A 19,715-nucleotide genomic window follows, 5' to 3' on the forward strand; every position below is an offset into this window, starting at 1 on the left:
CAAGAGGGCTCTTTGTACATTCTCATCACCCAGAGAGCCTCAGAGAGCTTGGATTTGAAGCCATCGCACCCCAAAGGAGATGACAGTCCCCCCCCTTTTTTGAACTTTTTTATTAATATATTTTTTGTTAAATTTCTTTGTATTTTTTTCCTGCAAGACTTGGTGTTGGCGGCACTGTTGTAGTTTAACTTCAATCCCAAATTCCATGAAATAGAAATCAGAAGTAAAGATTTAGAGGGGAGGGAGGGAGGCAGGCCAAGGAGTAAACAGAGTTTGACTAGAAAAAAAGAAGAGGGTATGTATGGTGGGCATTCCCAGGCAAGGCCATTCCTTGAGGGAGGGGGTTGGCAGGCAGCTTGCGTCTGCCTCATGCAGGGGAGGGAGGAAAGATCCCCTGGGGACCCTACAGAGGGGTCCCCCTCTTCCTAGGGCTTCCTGCCCCCAGGGGAAAGCTATTAACAGGGATCAGCCACAATCTCAAACAGGGCTCTCCACCCACCTCTCACCCTGGTTTGACTGCCACCTCTGCCCTGCCTGGAAAGTGTGTGAGAGATTGGCTTCCTTCGATCCCTCTTTCTGTTGTTTTCCCATTTCACAAGATCCTGATGTGATGGGGGGAAGGGATATAACCCATTTAGACTACTAAACTTGTCACAGCTTCTGCTGCTCTGAGTTCCTCTTACCTAGGCTGGTTGTGTTCCCCAAAATGCCTCCCTGCAACCCGCACACCACAACTGCCAGAGTTGGGGAGTGGGGTCCTAGCTCAAGTGCCTCTAACCCTCAGCAATAGAAATGTCTTCTTCAGGCCCCTTAGAAGTCTAATCAAAGGCCACAAGTGAGTCCAGACCAACCAAATAAATTTTAGGGGGGGGGAGAAGAGGGTGGGAGAGGTCAGTGGGTAGACGTGACTGCGTTAGACATTTTCTTTCCTTTACACATTGCTCTTGACAAGGCATGCCACCCTAGGGGGGTTGGACGAGAGGCTGGCTGTTGAGGAAAGGAAGAGGGAGATCCTAGGGAGTCATTCTACTTTTCATCTCCCCTATCTCCTTCAGGGAAGGATGGAGTTAGGCAAGAACCTAGTTCAGTGCTTGGAGGTGAGATCGGATCCTCCAAGGTCAGAGATGGAGGCCATACCTCCTCCAGCTCTTCCACTAGGCCTCAGAGGGACACCAGACCCCTTGGGTCAGGGAGCCACAGCAGCTCAGCCAGTGCCTTGCCCAGTATACAGTCATCCCTTCTCCATTTTCTTCTTCCTTCCCACTCAGCTTCCAGGAGACCCCTCAGGATACCAAACCCCCACCCTCACCGAAGTTCAGGTCTAAAGAAAAGGCGGGGAGGACATGGGGCAATGGTCTGACTTAGATTTGTGTGTCTCAGAGAAGAGAGCAACTCTGAGTGAGAAAAGCCCTTCATATGTAAACAATCTAGAGAGAGAGGTGGGGCAGGGTGGGGAAGAGAGTGAGGAAGACAGAGACAGATCCAGAATAAATGAGATCCAGAATAAATGAGAGAATCTGAAAGGACAGCTGGAAAGAAAAAGCAAAAGACAAAAACAAAGGGGGAACAGAAAAGAATGGGAAGGGAGAAGAGAAAGAAAGAGAGGAGAAAAAAACAACCAGGAGGAGGAAAAGAGAAAAAGGCAGGTCAAAGAAGTGAAGAGGCAGCAACCGAAGCCAGAACTAGGCTGGGCAGGAGCCTCAGGTGAGGAGCTGGGAGAACAGGAACGCCAGGCTGAGGTCCAGGAGGGCCACGGCTCCCACCACCAGGGGGTTGGCAGCTCCCTAGAGAGATAAGGGGAAGGAAATGCAGTCTCAGTCCCTAAGGACCGTGTCCAGCGACAGGTCCCAACTTCCTGCCCTGGCAAGTGGCAAAGCTGAAGGGTCCCAGGCACCTCTCTTCAGAGGTCAGAGCAGGGGCGTGTCCAACCTTTGTTTTAGATTGCAGAAACACCTCTCTTCTCCCAGGCAGGGCCCCGCCTTCTCTCAGGCTCCCTCAAGTCGGGAACAGCCCTTCCTCCCTCCTCCCTCGACTCCCCTCCCACTAGCAGCATGTCACGTGGCCCAGGCAGAAGGTGCCTGGCCTTAGTAGCAGACGCTGGCAGCAGCAGCCAGTACTGCAGTAAAGCAGAGAGGGATGAAGGGGTGAGGATGTAGTTGCTAGGAAACAGGAGAGGCCTGGCATCCAATCAGAGTAGAGGGTTCTGGGGAAACTCCACCCCTCCCAGTTTTCTGCCTCCTTTCCCATTTCCCTTCTTCCCAGGAGAGGGAGGGAGACTCAGGGTAGGGAGGGAACAAGCTTTTCCTTTTTTATTTCTGGGCACCAAAGAGAGAAACTGTGGAGGTGGGGGTGGGGGTGGAGTAGGAAACCAGGAGCTGGAAATGATATGGAAGGAGAACAGGGAAAGATGTTTTGGCTCTACCATTACTTATTGGTAACCTTGGGCAAATTACTTTAAGTGCTCTCGGCCTCAGTTTCCCCATCTGTCAAATGAGGGAGCTGGAGATGAAGGTTTCTAAGGTTGCTTGCAGTTCACAAGTTCCCTTTTTTTTTTTTTTTTTTTTTTAAGGTGGGATATGGTCCAAGACTGGGCAGGCAGAAAGGAATCTGAGTCCAAATCAGAGCCCCTAAAGGGATCAGAGAGATGTCTGGAAAGGATGACAGGCAAGGCTTTGAGGAGAAAAGGGGCCACAAAGCGGGGATGGAGGGCATCTCACCGGCTGGATGGGCCTCTCCGTTGCAGCAGGCTCCTCAAACTCTTCCATCAGGCACCCGGCTTCAGGACCCCTTGAGAATGGGCCCCTCAGGACTGGCGTGGCCATGGGCTCAGGCTCCAAGCGCCCTGGGGTTCTCAGCTGGGGCAAGGGCTCTTCGTCTTCCCCTTCCTCCTCTCGAAGACTTCCAGAGCTGTCACTGCAGCCTCCGAGGAGTGGGGAACCGTCTCTGGGCCCTGGCCCCTGCATCCCAGCCTCATCCTCGGCCTCATAGCCAGCTAGTTCCTCTGCCTGCTCACCTGGCCCCCCCCACTCCTCAGGCCAAGCTTTGGGGCTGGAGAAGGGACCCCGGTCCCCTCCAGGAGGCAGTGGGCTCCGGCGGGCAGGGGGTCGCCAGGGTTGGCGGGAGGAGGCAGGACTGCTGGGCAGTTCAGGGGAGCCCTCTGAGGGGGTCAGTCCATTCTCGTATACCCCAGGGCTGTCCTCATCCAAGGGTTCTGTGTCGGAACCTTCTGAGTCTTGCCGGGGTCTGCGGCCTGCAGCAGGGATAGCTGAGAATCAGAGGGGCCTAACTGGCCTTGGGAAGCAAGAGCTATAGCTTTATCCCTCTCTCTGGGCACCTCCCAGGACTTTGCATCCCCAGGCTTACAGCCTCTCATAGCCAGACCCCAAGCCCCTAGTCCTTATTACTAAATTTCATAAGTTCCCGGTTGCACTCTCCAAACAACTGGGTCTGGCCCCCCTCTTCATCCCCTTGGACCCTCATACCTTGGCTTTTTCATCCCCAGTCCTCTGTAGGGACTTCCTTCCCTTTCCCCACACCTGAGCCCCTCCAGCTCCCCAGGCTGCCCACGCCTCACCTGGGGCCTCTAACATGGGTTGCAGGTCCTGGGCTATCAGTTTGGCCATTCGAGCTGCCTCCACAGCCTTCTCAGCGACGCTGCTGGCTGCCACTGCCTTTAGAAGGGCATCTGCCGCCCTGTCGGGTTCCAGGGGCAGGGACTTAGCAGACCTGCTCCGATGCTCCAGCCCCCTGGCCCATGTTCCTGCCACATCATGTCCTCTGGATTTGAGCTCACCTCTGGAGTCCTCACTCTTGCTCACACACTGCTGCCTGCTCCCTTCCCTGGCCTGGCAGGGCAGCTGGCTTCTGGTTTCCTCTCCTAGACCTGGGCTGTGACTGCTCTCATCACACTTTCTTGCTCCTTTCATACCTGCCACCATTATGTCCTGTAGTAACACCTTCCTTCTTCCAGCAACAGGGGCCAGGCCCTCCCTGGCTGCCCTCAACTCTGTTATCCCAGCCCCATCCTGCTCCCTTCCCAGGGACAGAGGAGACCTCATGCTCTTAGCACATCTCTCTGTAGTTGCACCTGCTTGGTACTTCCCAGCAGCTTTCCCTGCCCTGCCCCTTGTTCTGGGCCATCTGCTCCCTGTGCTAGGAGCCTTTGCCTCCTTTCCCCTTACTGCTACTAACCCTGCCTCTTCATTGCAGACTTCCTAACATGAGAATTTCACAGGTTGCTTTTCTTCAGCCTCTTCTGTTATCACACTGTTCTTGCCTCTTGGTCATTGCCTCTGTCTCCCTGCACCATCACCTCCTTTCTGAGTTCTGGAACTGGGATAAGCATGGGTCTCCCCTTTCTGTTTTTCCTACTTCTTCTCCCAGCTACCATGCATGCTTTCTCACTATAGTGTTTACATCTTCTGAGGAAGCTCTTAGTTTCCTTCCCTTTCACATGTCTCTCCCATTGTGCCCTGCTCTGTGGGTACAGGCCACCATGAAGCATTATCAGTCCTTTCCCCATGGTTGTTTCCCAGTTCTCCCTCTGATGTCAGATGCTTCCTCAATTTACCTTCCCTTTCAACTTCTGCTGTTAATCACAGATGCCCTGTGATCATTAAATTAGTTCTGTAATCCTGACTGAAGGTGGGGCACAAAGGAACAGAGATAAAGGTAATCAGATATACTTGGGCTTAAATGGATCAAGACCCCTCTGGCCCCAGGCTTGTTTCATCTGGCTTAGGAAGGCAGACTGGGTATGGGGGTAGAGAGAAGTGTGGTGGTGTTCCTTGTAGTCTTAAGTCTATCCCCTCTTGACGTACCTCAGGAGATATGGTCAGCCTCCTCCCCTCAAATCTGCTGGGTTAAGGACTTTTAGAGCCTGTTTGGAGGGACCTCAGATGACCATGTTCTTCTGTCTTTGTGCTGTTAGACTCTATATGACTAGTCCCTTCCTGAAAGTAAGCTGGTCTCAGGGTTTAGGGCAGGGGATGACGATCACAGTCTTGGGTTGCATGGAATTCTATCGGCGGCCAAAAAACTGCAACACTGACAACTCGAGCCTGTTTCTGAGTTTGGAGGGTGTCGATGAGCAAGTCCTAGGCAGCAGAATCAGTCATCAGGCTACCTGGCAGAGGCACCTGCTGCTGAGGCTCTGCTGTTTCCATGGTAGCTGGCAACCAATCAGGTTTGCCAGGCCTGTTGCTGGGGAGAATAACCAGCCTCCTCCCACTGACTGATCTCTCAGCTCCTGGGATCAGTTTTTCCTGCCCATGCCTGTTCTTCATCTAGGCTAAAGTGCTCCCTGGTGCCCTGCCCTCCCCCTTCCCTGGCTTAAGGCTCTGGACTCTAACCACCCAGACACTGAGATGTATCTACAGATAGACATCTCTGGCTCAGGCATCTACTTTGGAAATGACACGTTCCTACACATAACTTGATCACCCATTATACAAACTCACTGAAGCATATTTGGACATATCTTGGCCTCTGATCCTCTGAAACAGTCTCAAATTTAAACAAAATCCTTCAACTGTACACTCCCCTTTAAAGAAAATCCAACATGTGAAAATTTACATGTATGAGTTATATAAATTAGGGGCCTGTGAATCGCATTACAAATGGGTTTTTGGCTTTCTTTAGATCTGTGCTATCGAATCCAGCATTTAAAATGTAGCTAGTCTGATTTGAAATTATGTGCTATACATATAAAATATATATACTAGATTTCAAAGGCTTAGTAAAAAAAGTAATGTAAAATCCCTCATTAGTAATTTTATGTTGATTATATGTTGAAATCATCAAAATTTGGCTATACTGGTTTAAATAAAAATGTAACTATTTAGGGGGCACCTGGCTGGCTCACTCTGCAGAATGTGCGATTCTTGATCTCAGGGTCATTTGGGTTCAAGCCCCGTGTTGGGCCTAAGACTTACTTAAAAAAAAAAAAAAGTACTATTTAAATTCAATTTACCTGTTTCTTTTTATCTTTTCACATGGCTACTAGAAGATTTAAAATTATATATTTGGCTTACATTATATTCCTACTGCACAGTGCTGCTTTAGATAATAAGGTCCTCAATGCATGGAAATGTAATCTGAATTGCAGAAAGAAAATTTCATTTACAGGCAAGCCTCCTCCCCTCAAACCTTTATCAGTTGGGTAAAGGAAGGCAGAGGAGGCAAAGGTGACAGGAACTATCTTTTCATGTGGATAGATCAGCTGTACAAACTAGATCTCCCCAAGGCCCAAGGCTGGAATTCTATCAGTCTGGTGGGCAGGCTAGGAGGTGGCTAGGAATGCACACTCCCTGTCTCCCTGACCCAGGCTGCTGCCCCCAGCTGCAAGAGGAAGACTAGGGACATGTCTGACTTCCAAGAGGTTTCTGAGCCTGTATAAGCCAGCGCTCATTGCTACTCCCACACACAACAATGACACACATCCCCACAAAAGACACTAAGACACACTTATAGTCTAACACGGCTTCCCTCAAATACCCAGCCACCCACAGTTACACCCACATCCACCTGTAGCCTCAGATATAAACACTCCTGGTACCCAGGGCTACAACTGCTTGGCCCTAGGCCTGTTCTTCCCCATCAAGCCCTAGGCCTTTGGTCATGGCCCTCCTTTAGGCACTAACTACCCATCCCCACCCCCCACCCCCAACTGTCCCCAGGGTACCTTCTCCACTTAGCCCAGCTTTGGCCTCTGCAGCGGATGCCCACCTGGCAGCGGCGATCTCCTGACGCTGGCGGGCAGCGCTCACGGCTCGACGGGCGCCTTCGACAGCCCTGTCCACCTTCTCCTTGACTTTGCCCCGCCGAAGGGCCAGAGGCAGGAGGCTGCGCACGCGCCCCCCGTGCACCAGCCGGTTGCGCTTGTACTTGCCCTCCTCGCGGGAGCCGTCCGGGCGGGTGGTTCGTCCGTAGCCGTGCCGCCGGTTGCCCAGCCACTCGCCCTCGTAGCGCAGCCCGTTGGAGCGCTGGCTCACACCATAGCCGCTGCGCCGGTCGGCGCGCCATTCGCCCGCATACACCTCAGTGGCAGAGCCCTCAATGAGGGCGGGCGGAGCTGGGGCCGGGGGCCCGCTGGCTTCGGAGCCCGGGGGTCCTGTGCTGCCCACCTCACTGCTCACCTCGCTGCGCAGGGAGCCCCGCTTGCTGCCCAAGGAGCTGCGGCGCCCGCCAGCCCGGAGCCCGCTGAGCAGCAGCGAGCGGCGGAAGAACCCGCCGGCCGCGGGAGTGCGCTTGCGGGTGGACGCGCCTTCAGCGTCCCCCGGACCGGCCAGCACGAAGCCGCCCCGGGAGCCTGAGGCCGGGCTGCCTCCCTCGTCGCCCGGCAGGGGCAGGGGTGGGGGCGGTGTCGGGGGGTCGCTGTGGCCGGAGTCCAGGGAGGTGCGGCGGGGCGAGCGCAGCAGCGCCGCCTGATGGTAGGGCACACTCTGGCGCACCCCGTAGCCGTGGCGCTTCCCGGCCTGCCACTGGCCCTGGTAGGTGCCTGTGGGCGGGGTAGGACGGGGAGAAAGGGTCAGGACCCGCTGCTTCCTACACCTTAGGCCCCAAGCGCCCCCGAAGGCCCAAGTGTAGGGAGGGAGTGGTGGGGACAGTTAGCGTGGAGGTCGGGGAAAAGCACTAGGAGCTGGGACAGGCCAGGTTGGGTCAGAAGGTGTAGGAGAACACGGTGAAGACCGACAGGTAGTAGGAGATCTGTGGATTTGGGGCGTGCAGGTAGACAAGGGAAAGGGGTAGGGACGGGCAGGCTGGGGTGTATGAAGGACAGATAGTCCAGAGGGTGTGAGGGACAGGCTGACGGGGTGTTTAAGATAGTCATGTGACAGGCAGACAGGACTATGAGGAGCAAGCTGAGGAAATGTGAGGGGACAGGAGGAGCAGAGGTGTTATGGACAGGCAGGTGGAGAGGGGAGGTGTGGGACAGGCAGCAGGGGTGGAAGGGACAAGCAGATGGAGGGTGTGAGAGTCAGGTAGATGGGGGGGGGGGTGAGGGACAGGCAGACAGGGAAGAGGTGAGGGCAGGCAGACTGCAGACTGGGTAGAGGGAGAAGCAGGCAGGGGCCAGACAAATGAGAGAGACGTGTGCGATGGGAGGAGAGGGCAACAAGATGGGAGCACGGGGCGCATATGAATGGGGAAGACATACAGGAGGACAGCGGGGCACGGGTGCAGATGGTGGGGAAGGCGTACGCGGGACAGGCCGACGGGAAGGCGCACGCGGACGAGCAGACAGACAGTAGTGGGCCGGGCCCCGCACCTCCGTCGGAGTAGGTCTCGGTGCCGTAGCCGTCCTGGAAGCCGTCCTTCCAGAGCCCGGCGTAGCGCAGGCCCGACACGCTCTCCCACACGCCGCTGCGCCCCTTCAGCCCGCCCAGCCACTCGCCGCGGTACGTCCAGCGGCTCTTGCGCTCCACGCCCAGCCCTTCGCGCTTGCCCTGCTGCCAGTGGCCCTGGTAGCTGTGTCCGCCGGGCCCCGTGAAGACGCCCAGTGACTCGAAGCCGTGCGCCCAGCAGCCGCTGTACTCGCCCTGGGCGCCGGGCCCCGTGCACACGCCGTAGCCATGTGCCCGCCCCGCCTCCCAGCCCCCCACGTAGCAGCCCCCGTCGTCAAAGTCGAACTTGCCCCCGGGGGACATGCATGTAGTTGGCGCGGCCTCAGCCCCCCGGCGGCTCAGCGCATCCTGGGGCTGGAGAGCCGGCTGGGGGCCTGCGAGCGGGGCGAGGCCTGGGGGCGGGGGCAGTTAGACCGGGGCCGGGCGGGGGGGGCCCCAGCGCGGGCTGGCAGGGCCGGACCCTCATCCTGAGTGGCTGCGGAGAAAGAGGGGGGAAGTGGCGAGCGAGGCCCCTCCTCTTTGCCCGCCGCTCCCTGGCCCAGAGGCTCTGGGGCATCAGCACCGCCCCCCAACCCCCCACCCTTCGGCAGCATCTTCCAGCAGCTCTTAAGCTTTGGGGGCATGGGGGCTCCCCCACCCCTCCTTCCTGTTGAGAGCCCCTCCCAGGACTTGGGGCCCCAACCCCAAGCAGGAGTCCCGTTTCTCCAGCCTGGAACCCCAAAGTGTCGGGTGTGGATGGCAGTTGCTGAGGGCGGGGGGGGGGGGGGGGGGGGTCCTGAGAGGGGGTTGGGCAGAGTCGTAGGCCGTCCGCTCCTCAGGCTGCTGTCAGGACCCTTCTGCCCCGATTTTCTGGCATCCCAGGCAAGGGGTGGAGGATGAAAATGTAGGGGGGAGATCGGACCAAGGTGGGCAGTGGGTTTGGTGGGGGGAAAGATGGGGATGGAGGAGGCTCCGCAGGGAAAAGACGAGGGTGGGGATGGGCAGACAGGCGGAAGGGAGGGGGCAGGTTACTCACCATGTGGGCTGGGGCTCAGGCTGCCTCCCAGGCACAGCATCCATGGCAGGATACCTCCACTCCCACCTCGTCCCGGCAAGTCAAAGCCCCCTCCCCTTCCGGAGAGACCGCTCCTACCCAGAGAGCGAAGGTGGGGGAGCCGCAAGAGAGAGTCCCCTCTCTCCCCAGCTGGAGGAGCAGGCGATGGGGGTGGGGGGCGAGGTAGTGGCAGGGGTGGGGGGGGGGATGAGAATAGTGGAGGGGAAAAATTTTGCCTTGGATGGAGATAGGGAAGAGGAGCTGGGAACTGGATGGGAAAGGAGAGGGGGCTATCAAAAGGAGGTGTTTTTTATTATTTTTTTCCCTTCTTATGGTTGGGAAAGGAAAAAAAAAAAATCAAAATTCCGATTCCATCCCAGCACAAATCAATGTTTGCTCCATCCCAGCATCACGGGGGAGGCTGGGCCAGGCAGATTTAAAGGGGCAGGGAGAAGAGAGAAGAGGAGAGGGTGGGGAGAGAAGGAGAGGAAGAAGACACAGTGGCGATGTTAGCAGTGTGTGTGGGGGACCCAGGCAGGAAAGGATGGGTGCCGGCTAAATCTGAGGTGAAAGTAGAGGCAGGTAGAGAGGAGAATGAGGGGCACAGAGACCCCCCCTAGGGTGGAAAGAAACCCAGGGATGCCGGCGGCGGGGAGTGGGGTGAGACCGAGGGTTGGGGGAGAGGGGGAGGGGAGCACAGCGAGAGGGAGGAGACTGAGCTGAAGATGGGGAGGCTGGGGGAGGCTGAAGGCAGGCGGGGGAGGAGAGATACAGGCGAGGCCGGGAGAGGGCGAGAGGAATACAAAGAAAGAGGTGCAGGGGTGAGAGCTAAGGAGGGGGAGATGCTGTGGGGGAGGGAGGGGGGACCCATTCTGGGCCTGCTGAGGGTTGGCAAGGAGGAGAGAAGCAGGGGAGGAGGAGGAAGGAGAAAGAAATAGATAGGGAGAGTGAGAGTGAATAAGGGTTGCAAGGGAGAGCGAGAAAGCTCTGCACAGGGAAGGCCTGGCATGGGCATAGAAATCCAGGCAGCTAGAGCCCAAGCAGAGACAGGAGGGCCGGAAGTGGTGTTCGTGGGGCTCTAGGGAGAAGGATGAACCTGCCAGCCGCTTGGACTGAAGCCAGGAAGCCTTTGGGCATGGATGCCTGTGTCCACCAAACCCACTGTCCTCCAGAAGTAACTGCTGCAGGGGGCCAGAAAGCTCCACTACTTGCACTTTCTGGGGAAGCCTGAGATGGGGCCCTGCAGGAAGACTGGCTTCACCAGTGCTTTTCCAGATCTCACCATCTTCCACCTCTGCTGACTATTTCTCCCTGGGTTGTCTCTCCGAAGGGGGAAGGGTGGTATGAGGGGTGTATTGTTTTTGAATGGTGAACAAGGGTTCGTCCTTGGTAGTGCCATGAAGACTCTGGGGCTTTGGAGCCTTTTGTAAACCTAGGGGCTAAGACACATAGACATGTTTGGGTGGGCCCTTATTGTGGTAAGCCCCCCTTTGGTCGACCACCACTCCAACCACTCACTAGAGGGGGAGCGCATCCTGGGCCTTCCTTTTTACAGACTGAAATAGGCACATGCTATCTTTCTGCCCCTCAGCTTACTGATGCATCTATCCTGCACCTAAGCATTTATGAGGGAAGATACTGTCCAGTTACATACAATGGGGTAAATAGTCAGATATACCCAACTGCTTTTATTTTCATACAAAGTCAGGCCCATCCATTTTACAAAGAGAACTGAGGCCCAGAGGGGAAAGTCATTCACTGGAGGTTACACAGCTGAGGTGGCAGAGCTAGGATTAGAACACTAGACTTCAGACCTCTGAGCCCTATAATTCTTCCCAGGATTCCATGTACTTGGGAACCTCCCTCAGACTCAGGAGCTCCGTTTTGAGTACTTTAGTAAAATAAAGAGCATGAGGTTTGGAATAAACAGGAATTACCCTTGCAATGTATTTTCCCAAAGATGGATACAAAGTTGGAGAAATGTGTATATTTTAAGTCTCCAGGGCAGGGATCACATCTTCTAAGTGCTTTGCACAGAACAGGGCAGCTGTGAGTCTACTTGGGCCAAGACTACCAAGTCTACTTGGTAAAGAGGACTTTCCTCCCTCCCTCCCTGCCTCCCTCTCTTCTTTCCTTCCTCCCTCCCTCCCTTCCTTCCTCCCTCCCTTCCTTCCTTCCTTCCTTCCTTCTTTCCTTCCTTCCTTCCTCCCTCCCTCCCTCCCTCCCTCCCTCTCTCCCTTCCTGCCTCCCTCTCTTCTTTCCTTCCTTCCTTCCTTCCTTCCTCCCTCCATTTTGCCATTTAGCAGACATTTACATAGTTTACTGTGTACCAGGCACATTGCTAGGTGCTAGAGACCGAGTATCGTCCTTATGGAGCTTACTAGCAAAAAACTAACCAACTCACTAGTAAACTAACAAGTAACTCTAGTGTAGTTAGTGCTATAACAGTTTCAAGGGGTAGAAGTAGAGAGTAGAGATGGAAACTAAGTTAGGCTGGCTCCCTAGGGAAAGAGGTATCTTAAAGGATGAATCCAGAAAGGATTCTGGAGCAAGCCAACCACCCTCGCATTCCTCACCCTCAGATATTCAGGACTTCCTTCTCCACACAGGGCCTCATCCTACTCAGCCCCTAAGATTTTCCTGTTCTCCAAGAAAAGGGAAGAATAAGAAATCTACAGGACTGGTGAGACCTGTGCCCTGTTCTTTAGGGAGAAAGGGTGGGAGGGGTAAGTGGAAGGTAGGAATTGATGCCTGCTCGGTGGAGTGACTCTGGACGGAATTCCAGGCTGCAAAGCAATGTGTAGAGCTGATGAAGCCCTGAAGAAGTCACTGGCAGAACTATCCTTGAACTTGGCAAACTGTCCCAGCCCCCAATATCTCCCTGAGTGAGGCAGTCTTCCAGCCCCAGTCTGGTTTGTCCCTGCAGATCCTATAATCCCTTCTTTTAAATCAGAGGTGCTTCTTTTTGGAGGGTGCACTGGTTTGTTTTGCCACAATGTACCATCATGCTGAGGTCATAGAAAAGGGAACCAACCAGTAGAGCAGCTCTGTGCTTGGAGCTGGGCACTGTGTGTGGCACTTTACCTGCATTACTGCATTCAGTCCAATGGAAATGTAACTGTAGGGGCGCCTGGGTGGCTCAGTTGGTTGGGCATCCGACTTCTGTTCAGGTCATGATCTTGTGGTCCGTGAATTTGAGCCCCGAGTTGGGCTCTGTGCTGACGGCTCAAAGCCTGGAGCCTGCTTCAGATTCTATGTCTCCCTCTTTCTCTGCCCCTCCCATGCTCATGCTCTGTCTCTCTGTCAAAAATAAATATATATATAAAAGAAAGAAAGAAAAAAGAACTGTAACCATAAGCAGACCAGGCTGGAGGGTCTGAGAACAGGGCTTTCAAAGATGGTCAGATCTATGTCTGAATCCCACCTGTACTGTTTATTAGATGGGTAAAACTGAGCACATTCCCTAATTTTCCTGAGCCACAGTTCGTGTAGTTCTTAAGATGGCAGTGCCCTAATCTACTCCAGAGCTTATTGTAAGGATTGAAATGACCATGTATGAATGGTGTGTGTGATTGTATATGCAGAAACCCCCCCCAAGCATACTGCCTAGGACATAGTGAAGACCCAGTAAATGGTGGCTTGAAAAATAGGTTGGTGTTATGCCAGTTTTATAGGTGAGGAATCTGGGACCCAGATGTGAATTTGCTCAATGTTGCATGGCTAATACATGGCAGTCCTTGGAGCTGAATGTATCTCAGACCCCCAAGTTGGTATACTTCCACAAAGGCAATTTGGGGACCTATTTATAAAAGACATGCTTATTGTAGAATTAAGAAAATAAAGGACAATATCAAGAATAGAAGTCACCCCTAGTCTCACTGTATAACAAACATGTTAGCGTATTTTCATATGGTTTCCTTCTATGCACTTTTTATTTTTTATTTTTATTTTTTTAGAGAGAGAGCCAGCATGAGTGGGGAGGGGCAGAAGCAGAGGGAGAGAGAATCTTAAGCATTCTCCACCCTGCCACATGCCTTGATGTCACAATTTGGGGATCATGACCTGAGCCAAAACCAAGAGTCAGACACTCAACCAACTGAGCCACCCAGGCACCCCTATGCACTTTTCATTTAACATACTCAGTTAAATACTACATATGCAATTTTGATTCCTACTTATTTGCTTTGCATCACATAAGCATTTTTCCACATCATGAAAACACTCTTGCGTTTTTAATGGCTGCATAATATCCCACTATTTGGATGCAGCATAATTTGTTTAACCATCCCAGCATAGCACTTTTTTTTTTTTGCCATTTGCACAGTTTTTGCTATTAAAAATTAACATCTTTTATACAAATCTTTGCATCTCTGATGCTTTCTTCTAAAAATATCATGGCAAATTCATAGCATATAGCAAAGCAGACAAAAACAAAACAAAACAAAACAGAATAAAGAACTGTCATGTAATCATCATCCAGCCTCAGTGATGATCACGCTTGGCTTATCTTGTTTTTTCCTCTCCCATTTATTTCAAATTTTGGGTTTCATGTTATTTGAGTATTGATTTTTTTGAAGCTGGATTCCTAACAGAATTACTGGGTCAGAGGATAGAATGCTTAGTAAGATTTTGGATTTATTTTGCTCGGATCACTTGCAGAAGGGTTATACAAATTTGTACTCTCACGAATTGTGCATGAGAGTGCTGGTCTTATTGCACCCCGGCCTGCATTAACTTTTAGTTATAACACACACACACATTCACACAGACACACACCTCTTTTTTAACACACCTTTTGCCAACTTGGCAGGTGAAAGGGCTTTCTTTATATACATTTGTTTAATTGGTCTCTGGACTTACATTGAGAAGGCACCTGGTGACCACAGTGGAGTAAACCCTCCTGAAAAACCCCTAGGAAACACACTTGTACTTCCTGGGGACCCTAGCCAGGACCTGTGGGGTGGGGGATTCATTTTTCCTGCTATGCTGGGACCAGGGCAGGGAGGAGCTTGGGAAGAATGCTCACCTCATCCCATGGGCAGCCACCAGGGGTCAGGATGGGGCCAGAGATCCTGATGGTGGGAGCGAGGGTAAGAATGGCCAGCAGCCAGACCCTGCATTTCCTCTGTCTGACCACGGCTGGCTGCACACACAGCTCCCCTCTGCTCCTCAGATGGTGATTCCAGAATGTTCTGGATGGCTGTCCCCTGCCTGATCGCTCCTGCCTCTGGCTGCTCCAAGGTTTGGCTTGCGAAAAAGAGAAAGGATGTTTGAGAATTCTATTCTGTTTCTCTCTCTACACACTGTGAGACCAAGTTCACCAGGAGCAGGGCTTTTTAACCGGAGGGCCATAGACTAAGGGACTCAAATAAAATGGGCAAGTGGGGCATGAATATCCATTCCCCACCCCTCCCTTGGGGAGAGGACAATATTTGTTTTGTGAGATTCTGAGAGGGGGATCCATGCCCCTCTAAGTCCAGCATTTTCTGGTACCCCCACATGCCTCCTAAGCCCATTTGCTTCCTGTGGGTGCTGTGAAGGGAGCAGGTTAGTGTTGAAAACAGGGGTGGTCTTGGAGGTTATGCTAAGGGGTTGAACCTTCTGTATTATGCAGTGGAGCTGAGAGATAAGAGTCTGGGGGAGCCTGGGTGGCTCAGTCAATTGAGCGTCAAACTCAATTTTTTTTTTTTGAAAGAGAGAGCAAGAGAGTGAGAGCCGGAGAGGGGCAGAGAGAGAGAGAGAATCCTAAGTAGGCTTTGCACTGTCAGTGCGGAGAGCAATGTGGGGCTCGAACTAATGAACTGCAAGATCATGACCCAAGCTGAAATCAAGAGTCAAATGCCTAACCAACTGAGCCACCGAGGTGCCCCAAGCATTCGACTCTTGATTTTGGCTCAAGTCATGATCCCAGGGTCGTGGGATTGAGCCCCACATCAGGACCCACATTGAGCATGAAGCCTGCTTGAGATTCTTGATCTCTCTCTCTCTTTCTCTCTCCCCATCTGCCCACCCCTCTCTTTCAAAATGGGGAGGGGGGAGCTGAATTTTTCCTAGGGTGGGGTGGGGTGGGAGAAGGGAGGTGGGCACTCTAACCATCTGAGCAGTCAACGGGGCTGCACTAGATTTGGGTACATACCGATGTACCCTGCCTCACACTGTGTTTATGTGCATTAAATGACTGGCATGGTGAGCAGAGGATCAGGAGAAGGAAGGCTGATCCCAGGCCAGTGGTGGCCAGTGGATCTTGGAATCTGTACCTCTGAGCCATGGGTGGCAACAGGCACAAGATGTCCAAGGGGGAGAGAAACCAGTCAGGTTACTATCTGCCAGGGCACTGCTCTGAGTCTTACCTCAGCACTGCTGGCTCTCACAGCCCCTGCACCTGTGCATCTGCGAGGTGGGGTTAGGGCCCCCTGGGATTCTCAGACCGGTGCTGGCTGGCCCCATGGGTGCAGCTGGGGTCTTGGAGAGGCTGAGAGTCAAGGCCAGAGTTATCCAGCACATCAGATATGAAGGAAAATTCATGAGCATTCCTAAATCCCACGTTAGCACTCCATTTTATTTCATAATAATGGTTTCAATTTGTATGTAAAGATAACCTGAAGATACAGCAAATTGTGATCATTACCCACATCCCTGTTTGGCAGCCACGGGAAGGGAAGGAGGCAACCGTTTAAACCACAATGATCATACTTATGTGCATACAGGACATTCGGCTTCAGGCTTCCTGGTGTCTGGTCTTCATTCTGGACTTAGCAGTTCACCCGTCTTATTTTCCAGGGCAGAATTTCACCTCTCGAGGCTGCAACTGCTTCTTCTCACAGAACTTCCTTATTAAATGGGGAACGAGCACATGTGAAAGGCACATTCACATCTAGTTGACTCTTTCTCTATGATGAAAATAGAGAAATTGAAAAAAATATTTTAAAACTGACATCTTTGAAGTAAACTGGGAACGACTGTTCAAAATGCTGTGTGCCAAGAATAAGTGAGGGGAGATTTCCACACCTGGGAAATTTGTTTTCAGGTAAAGAGGTTCCTCCTTCTGGCCTGGGGAGCCTGCAGGGGCCCCACCCTCTCCTCCCTTGCCCTTGTGTGAGGCCTCCTTCCAGACATGGCAGCCGCAGACCCGGTTCCTGCTGTTTACACTCCAGGTTCTCCCTGGCAGGGCTGCTCTTGGTAACCATAGAGACCAGGAGGTGCCCCTGCACTGAGTGTTAGGTGGAAGAGAACAAGGGCTTTCACAACACGAGGTCACCCCCCCCCCCCACATACCTCCCTAATGAATCTCTGTTTACACGAGCACATTTACCTGTCCCATCTGTTGTTTGATTCATAGCTTTCCAACCACCCTGGAATAGGTCGAGATGGTGCAGGCCGATCATCATGTGAGGCACGGAGAAGTTGAAGGCGATTTCACCCTTCAGTGCGGACTAAGCAGCCAGCATGTCCCTGTTCCGTGGTGTGGATCGCTCGCCAAGCAAAACATGGGGTTGTATGCCTAGGTCAGCTCTAGAGTTTCTTATGTGGTATTATTTGTGATTGTGCTGCCCTCCACCCCCTACCCCTTGGCTCTGGAGGGCAGGGGCCCCAGTTCAGTGCTAAGCAAAGCCTGAGGAGCAATAAGAAGCCAAAGGCAGTCACATGACCTCCGGTGTTGTTAGCCCCTTCCCAGGTCCCCCTGGGCTACTGGGTTCTCTGGATTTGTTCTAAAATTCAAAGCTCAAGCTACTCCAGCCAAATCCCCACGCTGGTGAGGAGGAGGCAGTCAGGGAGAGGGGAGATGAGGTGTGGGGGCGCAGCAAAGCTGTGATGAGCTGGGGACTGTTCCTTATGCTAGGCTCCAATGGCGTGGGAATCTGCTGCAGAAAGGAGAGGGAATGTTGGTGGGAGGCAGACAAAGAAGCCCAAAGCACTAAAGGTTGGGACAAACCTCTAGCAGCTGTGGTAGCTACGACTGGGCTGGACCCCCCTCCCTTTGGAATGCATTTGTACTAGTAAAACCCATTATCCGATGGGTTTGGGATGTGGCCAGCTTAGGGTGAGAAGGGCAGAAGGGTGGGGGTCCCTGTAGGAGACTGGGGTAGAGTGAGGGTAAGGGGTGAAGTCACTTGACATTCAACTGTCCAGTAACTCCTCATGATAGACACGACTTGGATGTTAGGCCTGAGCTTGACCACAGGCTCCACACAAGTAGCTGGGGCCCTTGACAAGGCTGCAGGGGCTTCTTCCCAGCAGCCTCGGTGTCTGAACAGGCTCTGGAGTCTGTAGATCGTGTGTTTTGGGGAAAGTTGTGTGACCTCTCTGAGACTCAGATTTATTATCTATTAAGTTGGACATAGTCCTGCCTCACGAGTGTGAAGAGAGTTAAGCTGCACGGCCCGGGGAAGAGCCTGGCAGAGTGGTTGCCACAAGCCTGGTCCAGCAGTCCTTGCTCCGGACCTCCCCTTCCTTCCCGGCCTCTCGCTCCTGCCACTTAGAGGCCATGCAGCTAATACACAGCTCTCTGCCACAGCTTCTGGGCCAGGAGCTTCGTCCCCAGCCCCTGTGGTCTCCCAGAGCCTTTGGCTGTTGTGTCTAGTCTCCAGGACTCTGCCTGGGGCTCTGGAGCAGGAGGCTGGACACAGAGCCACAGACCTTTGGGAATCCGCAAGGCTGGCATCTCCAAGCTCTGGAGAAGGAAACTTTCCCTGCCTCTTGGCAGGGTAGAAACTGGCTCCAGTCTCTGGTCCAAATAAGCCACTTCAAGGTTTCATTCTCATTGGACCCAAGGCTAGACTGGGCCTCTCTTCTCTGTTACCTAAGAGGGAAGGAGATAGGGATTGGCTGTGACCCTGGCCCTGCTCTGACCATGTAGGACCTGAGCTTGTCAGGAAAAAAGGCCCTGTTTGGAGGTGGGACGGGGAGAAGTTAAAGAGCCCTCGACTCCTTGCACCATTCTGCCAACCCTGGCCCTGTTTTTCTTCACCTGAGACTGAGACTAGGTTGCCAGTCCTGACCCAAACTGAAGCCAGTGATTTTGGGCTGTAGAGAAGTCCTTTGTCTGGCAGGGCAGACATTCCAAGAGTGCATCTGTGAGAGGTGGAGAAAAAGCCCTCAGTTAGAGGGCAAACCAGAAGGGGCTAACAAGAGAGATTTGTGCCAACAGCAGACAGAGCTCTCTAGGCGCAATTAACAAAAGATTCAAGCTCCAAGTCCTTATCAGAGACTCTCCTGTGGCACTCTTCATTAAGTTTTACACATGGTAGTTGCTGAATGAATGACAACATTAGAGGCACAGCCAGAAGAGAAGGGAAAACAGTGGGAGAAAACACTTATGGAGAGAACAGGCCTGTGTGCAGCCTGGGCTGTGGGACAGGTGGAAAGCATTGCAATCATAAGGCAACTGTGTGCTAGGGCGCCCTGTATAGGCCAAACGTGGCACAGAGTCAGCGTCCTAGTCTTCATGGGTCAGATGTCACATATTGCAGGATTGCCTGGTTTACCACACTACTGTCTCATGGTTGGGGTGTAGACAATTCTGACCTATAGCTTTTCTTCTATTATCTTGGTACCCAGCCAGTTGAGCACCAGCCTGTATTTGTGGGGTTTGACTTTTATTCCTATCTATAGTAGGAATGGAGGGATCATCTCAACCCCCTATAGTGTCTTTTCCACACACTAGTCACTGTCAACCTTTTACAGTGAATATCAGATACATCACTTCTCTGCTCAAACCCTATTCTTATCCTCCCCTTCAGTCCATCCACTCTAGCTACACTGGCTTCCTTGCTGTTTCGTGAATGATACCGCGCACCTGACTCTGCCTTAGTGCTTCCTGCTGTCCAGAACATTCTGTACTCTCCCACTTCCTTCAGGCCTTTGCTCACTTACTGCTTTATCATCTTTTGCTTGACCTGGCCTGATATGAAACACCCCATCCCACATTCCCCAGCCTCCTCACCTTGTTTTGGTTTTGTTTTGTTTTCCAGAGCACTTGTCAGCACCTGCCCTTTTGTGTTTCTTTCTTGATTACCTGTCTCCCTCCACAGAAATGTAAGCTCCTCCTTGAAGGAATAGACTTTTTGGTTTAATTTTTATTTTTTTCATTTTTTAAAAGTTTATTTATTTATTTATTTTGAGAGAGAGTAAACGAGAAAGAATATCAAGCAGGCTCCACACTGTCAGCATGGAGCCTGACAGAGGGCTTGGGACCACAAACCATGAGAGCATGACCTGAGCCAAAATCAAGAGTCGGACGCTTAACCGACTGAGCCACCCCTAATTTAATTTTTAAAAAGATTTTATTTTTAAGTAATCTTTGCACCCAGTGTGGTGCTCAAATTTACAACCCAGAG

At 52.7% G+C, this 19,715-nt stretch overlaps 1 protein-coding gene and 2 long non-coding RNA genes across 4 annotated transcripts; 1 reads left to right on the forward strand and 2 right to left on the reverse strand.

Moving 5' to 3' along the window:
* Positions 1 to 93: 93 nt before the first annotated feature.
* JPH4 (junctophilin 4) lies at positions 94 to 11,460 on the reverse strand. Of its 2 annotated transcripts, XM_053889294.1 has the most exons (6): positions 9,361 to 11,443; positions 8,270 to 8,820; positions 6,727 to 7,498; positions 3,575 to 3,693; positions 2,718 to 3,250; positions 94 to 1,784 (listed from the first exon to the last, which is right to left on the reverse strand). In XM_053889294.1, exons 2-6 carry the CDS (start codon positions 8,646 to 8,648, stop codon positions 1,701 to 1,703), a joined length of 1,887 nt encoding a protein of 628 aa, XP_053745269.1. In that variant the 5' UTR covers positions 8,649 to 8,820; positions 9,361 to 11,443; the 3' UTR covers positions 94 to 1,700. The 2 variants fall into 2 exon arrangements, 1 of the variants encoding a protein (XP_053745269.1); XR_008417145.1 differs by lacking the exon at positions 94 to 1,784 and having other exon boundaries at positions 3,138 to 3,250; positions 6,683 to 7,498; positions 9,361 to 11,460.
* A 136-nt stretch (positions 11,461 to 11,596) lies between these two features.
* On the reverse strand, positions 11,597 to 16,800 carry LOC128772994 (uncharacterized). Its single transcript, XR_008417159.1, has 4 exons — positions 16,691 to 16,800; positions 16,387 to 16,588; positions 14,405 to 16,268; positions 11,597 to 12,678 (listed from the first exon to the last, which is right to left on the reverse strand). It is a non-coding gene; the product is annotated as an uncharacterized LOC128772994 (long non-coding RNA).
* LOC109255005 (uncharacterized) lies at positions 16,264 to 16,887 on the forward strand. The gene is made up of 2 exons (XR_002075056.2): positions 16,264 to 16,405; positions 16,718 to 16,887. It is a non-coding gene; the product is annotated as an uncharacterized LOC109255005 (long non-coding RNA).
* Positions 16,888 to 19,715: the final 2,828 nt, after the last annotated feature.

Source organism: Panthera pardus, unplaced genomic scaffold, assembly GCF_024362965.1.
Source record: "Panthera pardus isolate Hobbes unplaced genomic scaffold, ASM2436296v1 HiC_scaffold_24, whole genome shotgun sequence".
Lineage (NCBI taxonomy): Eukaryota > Metazoa > Chordata > Mammalia > Carnivora > Felidae > Panthera > Panthera pardus.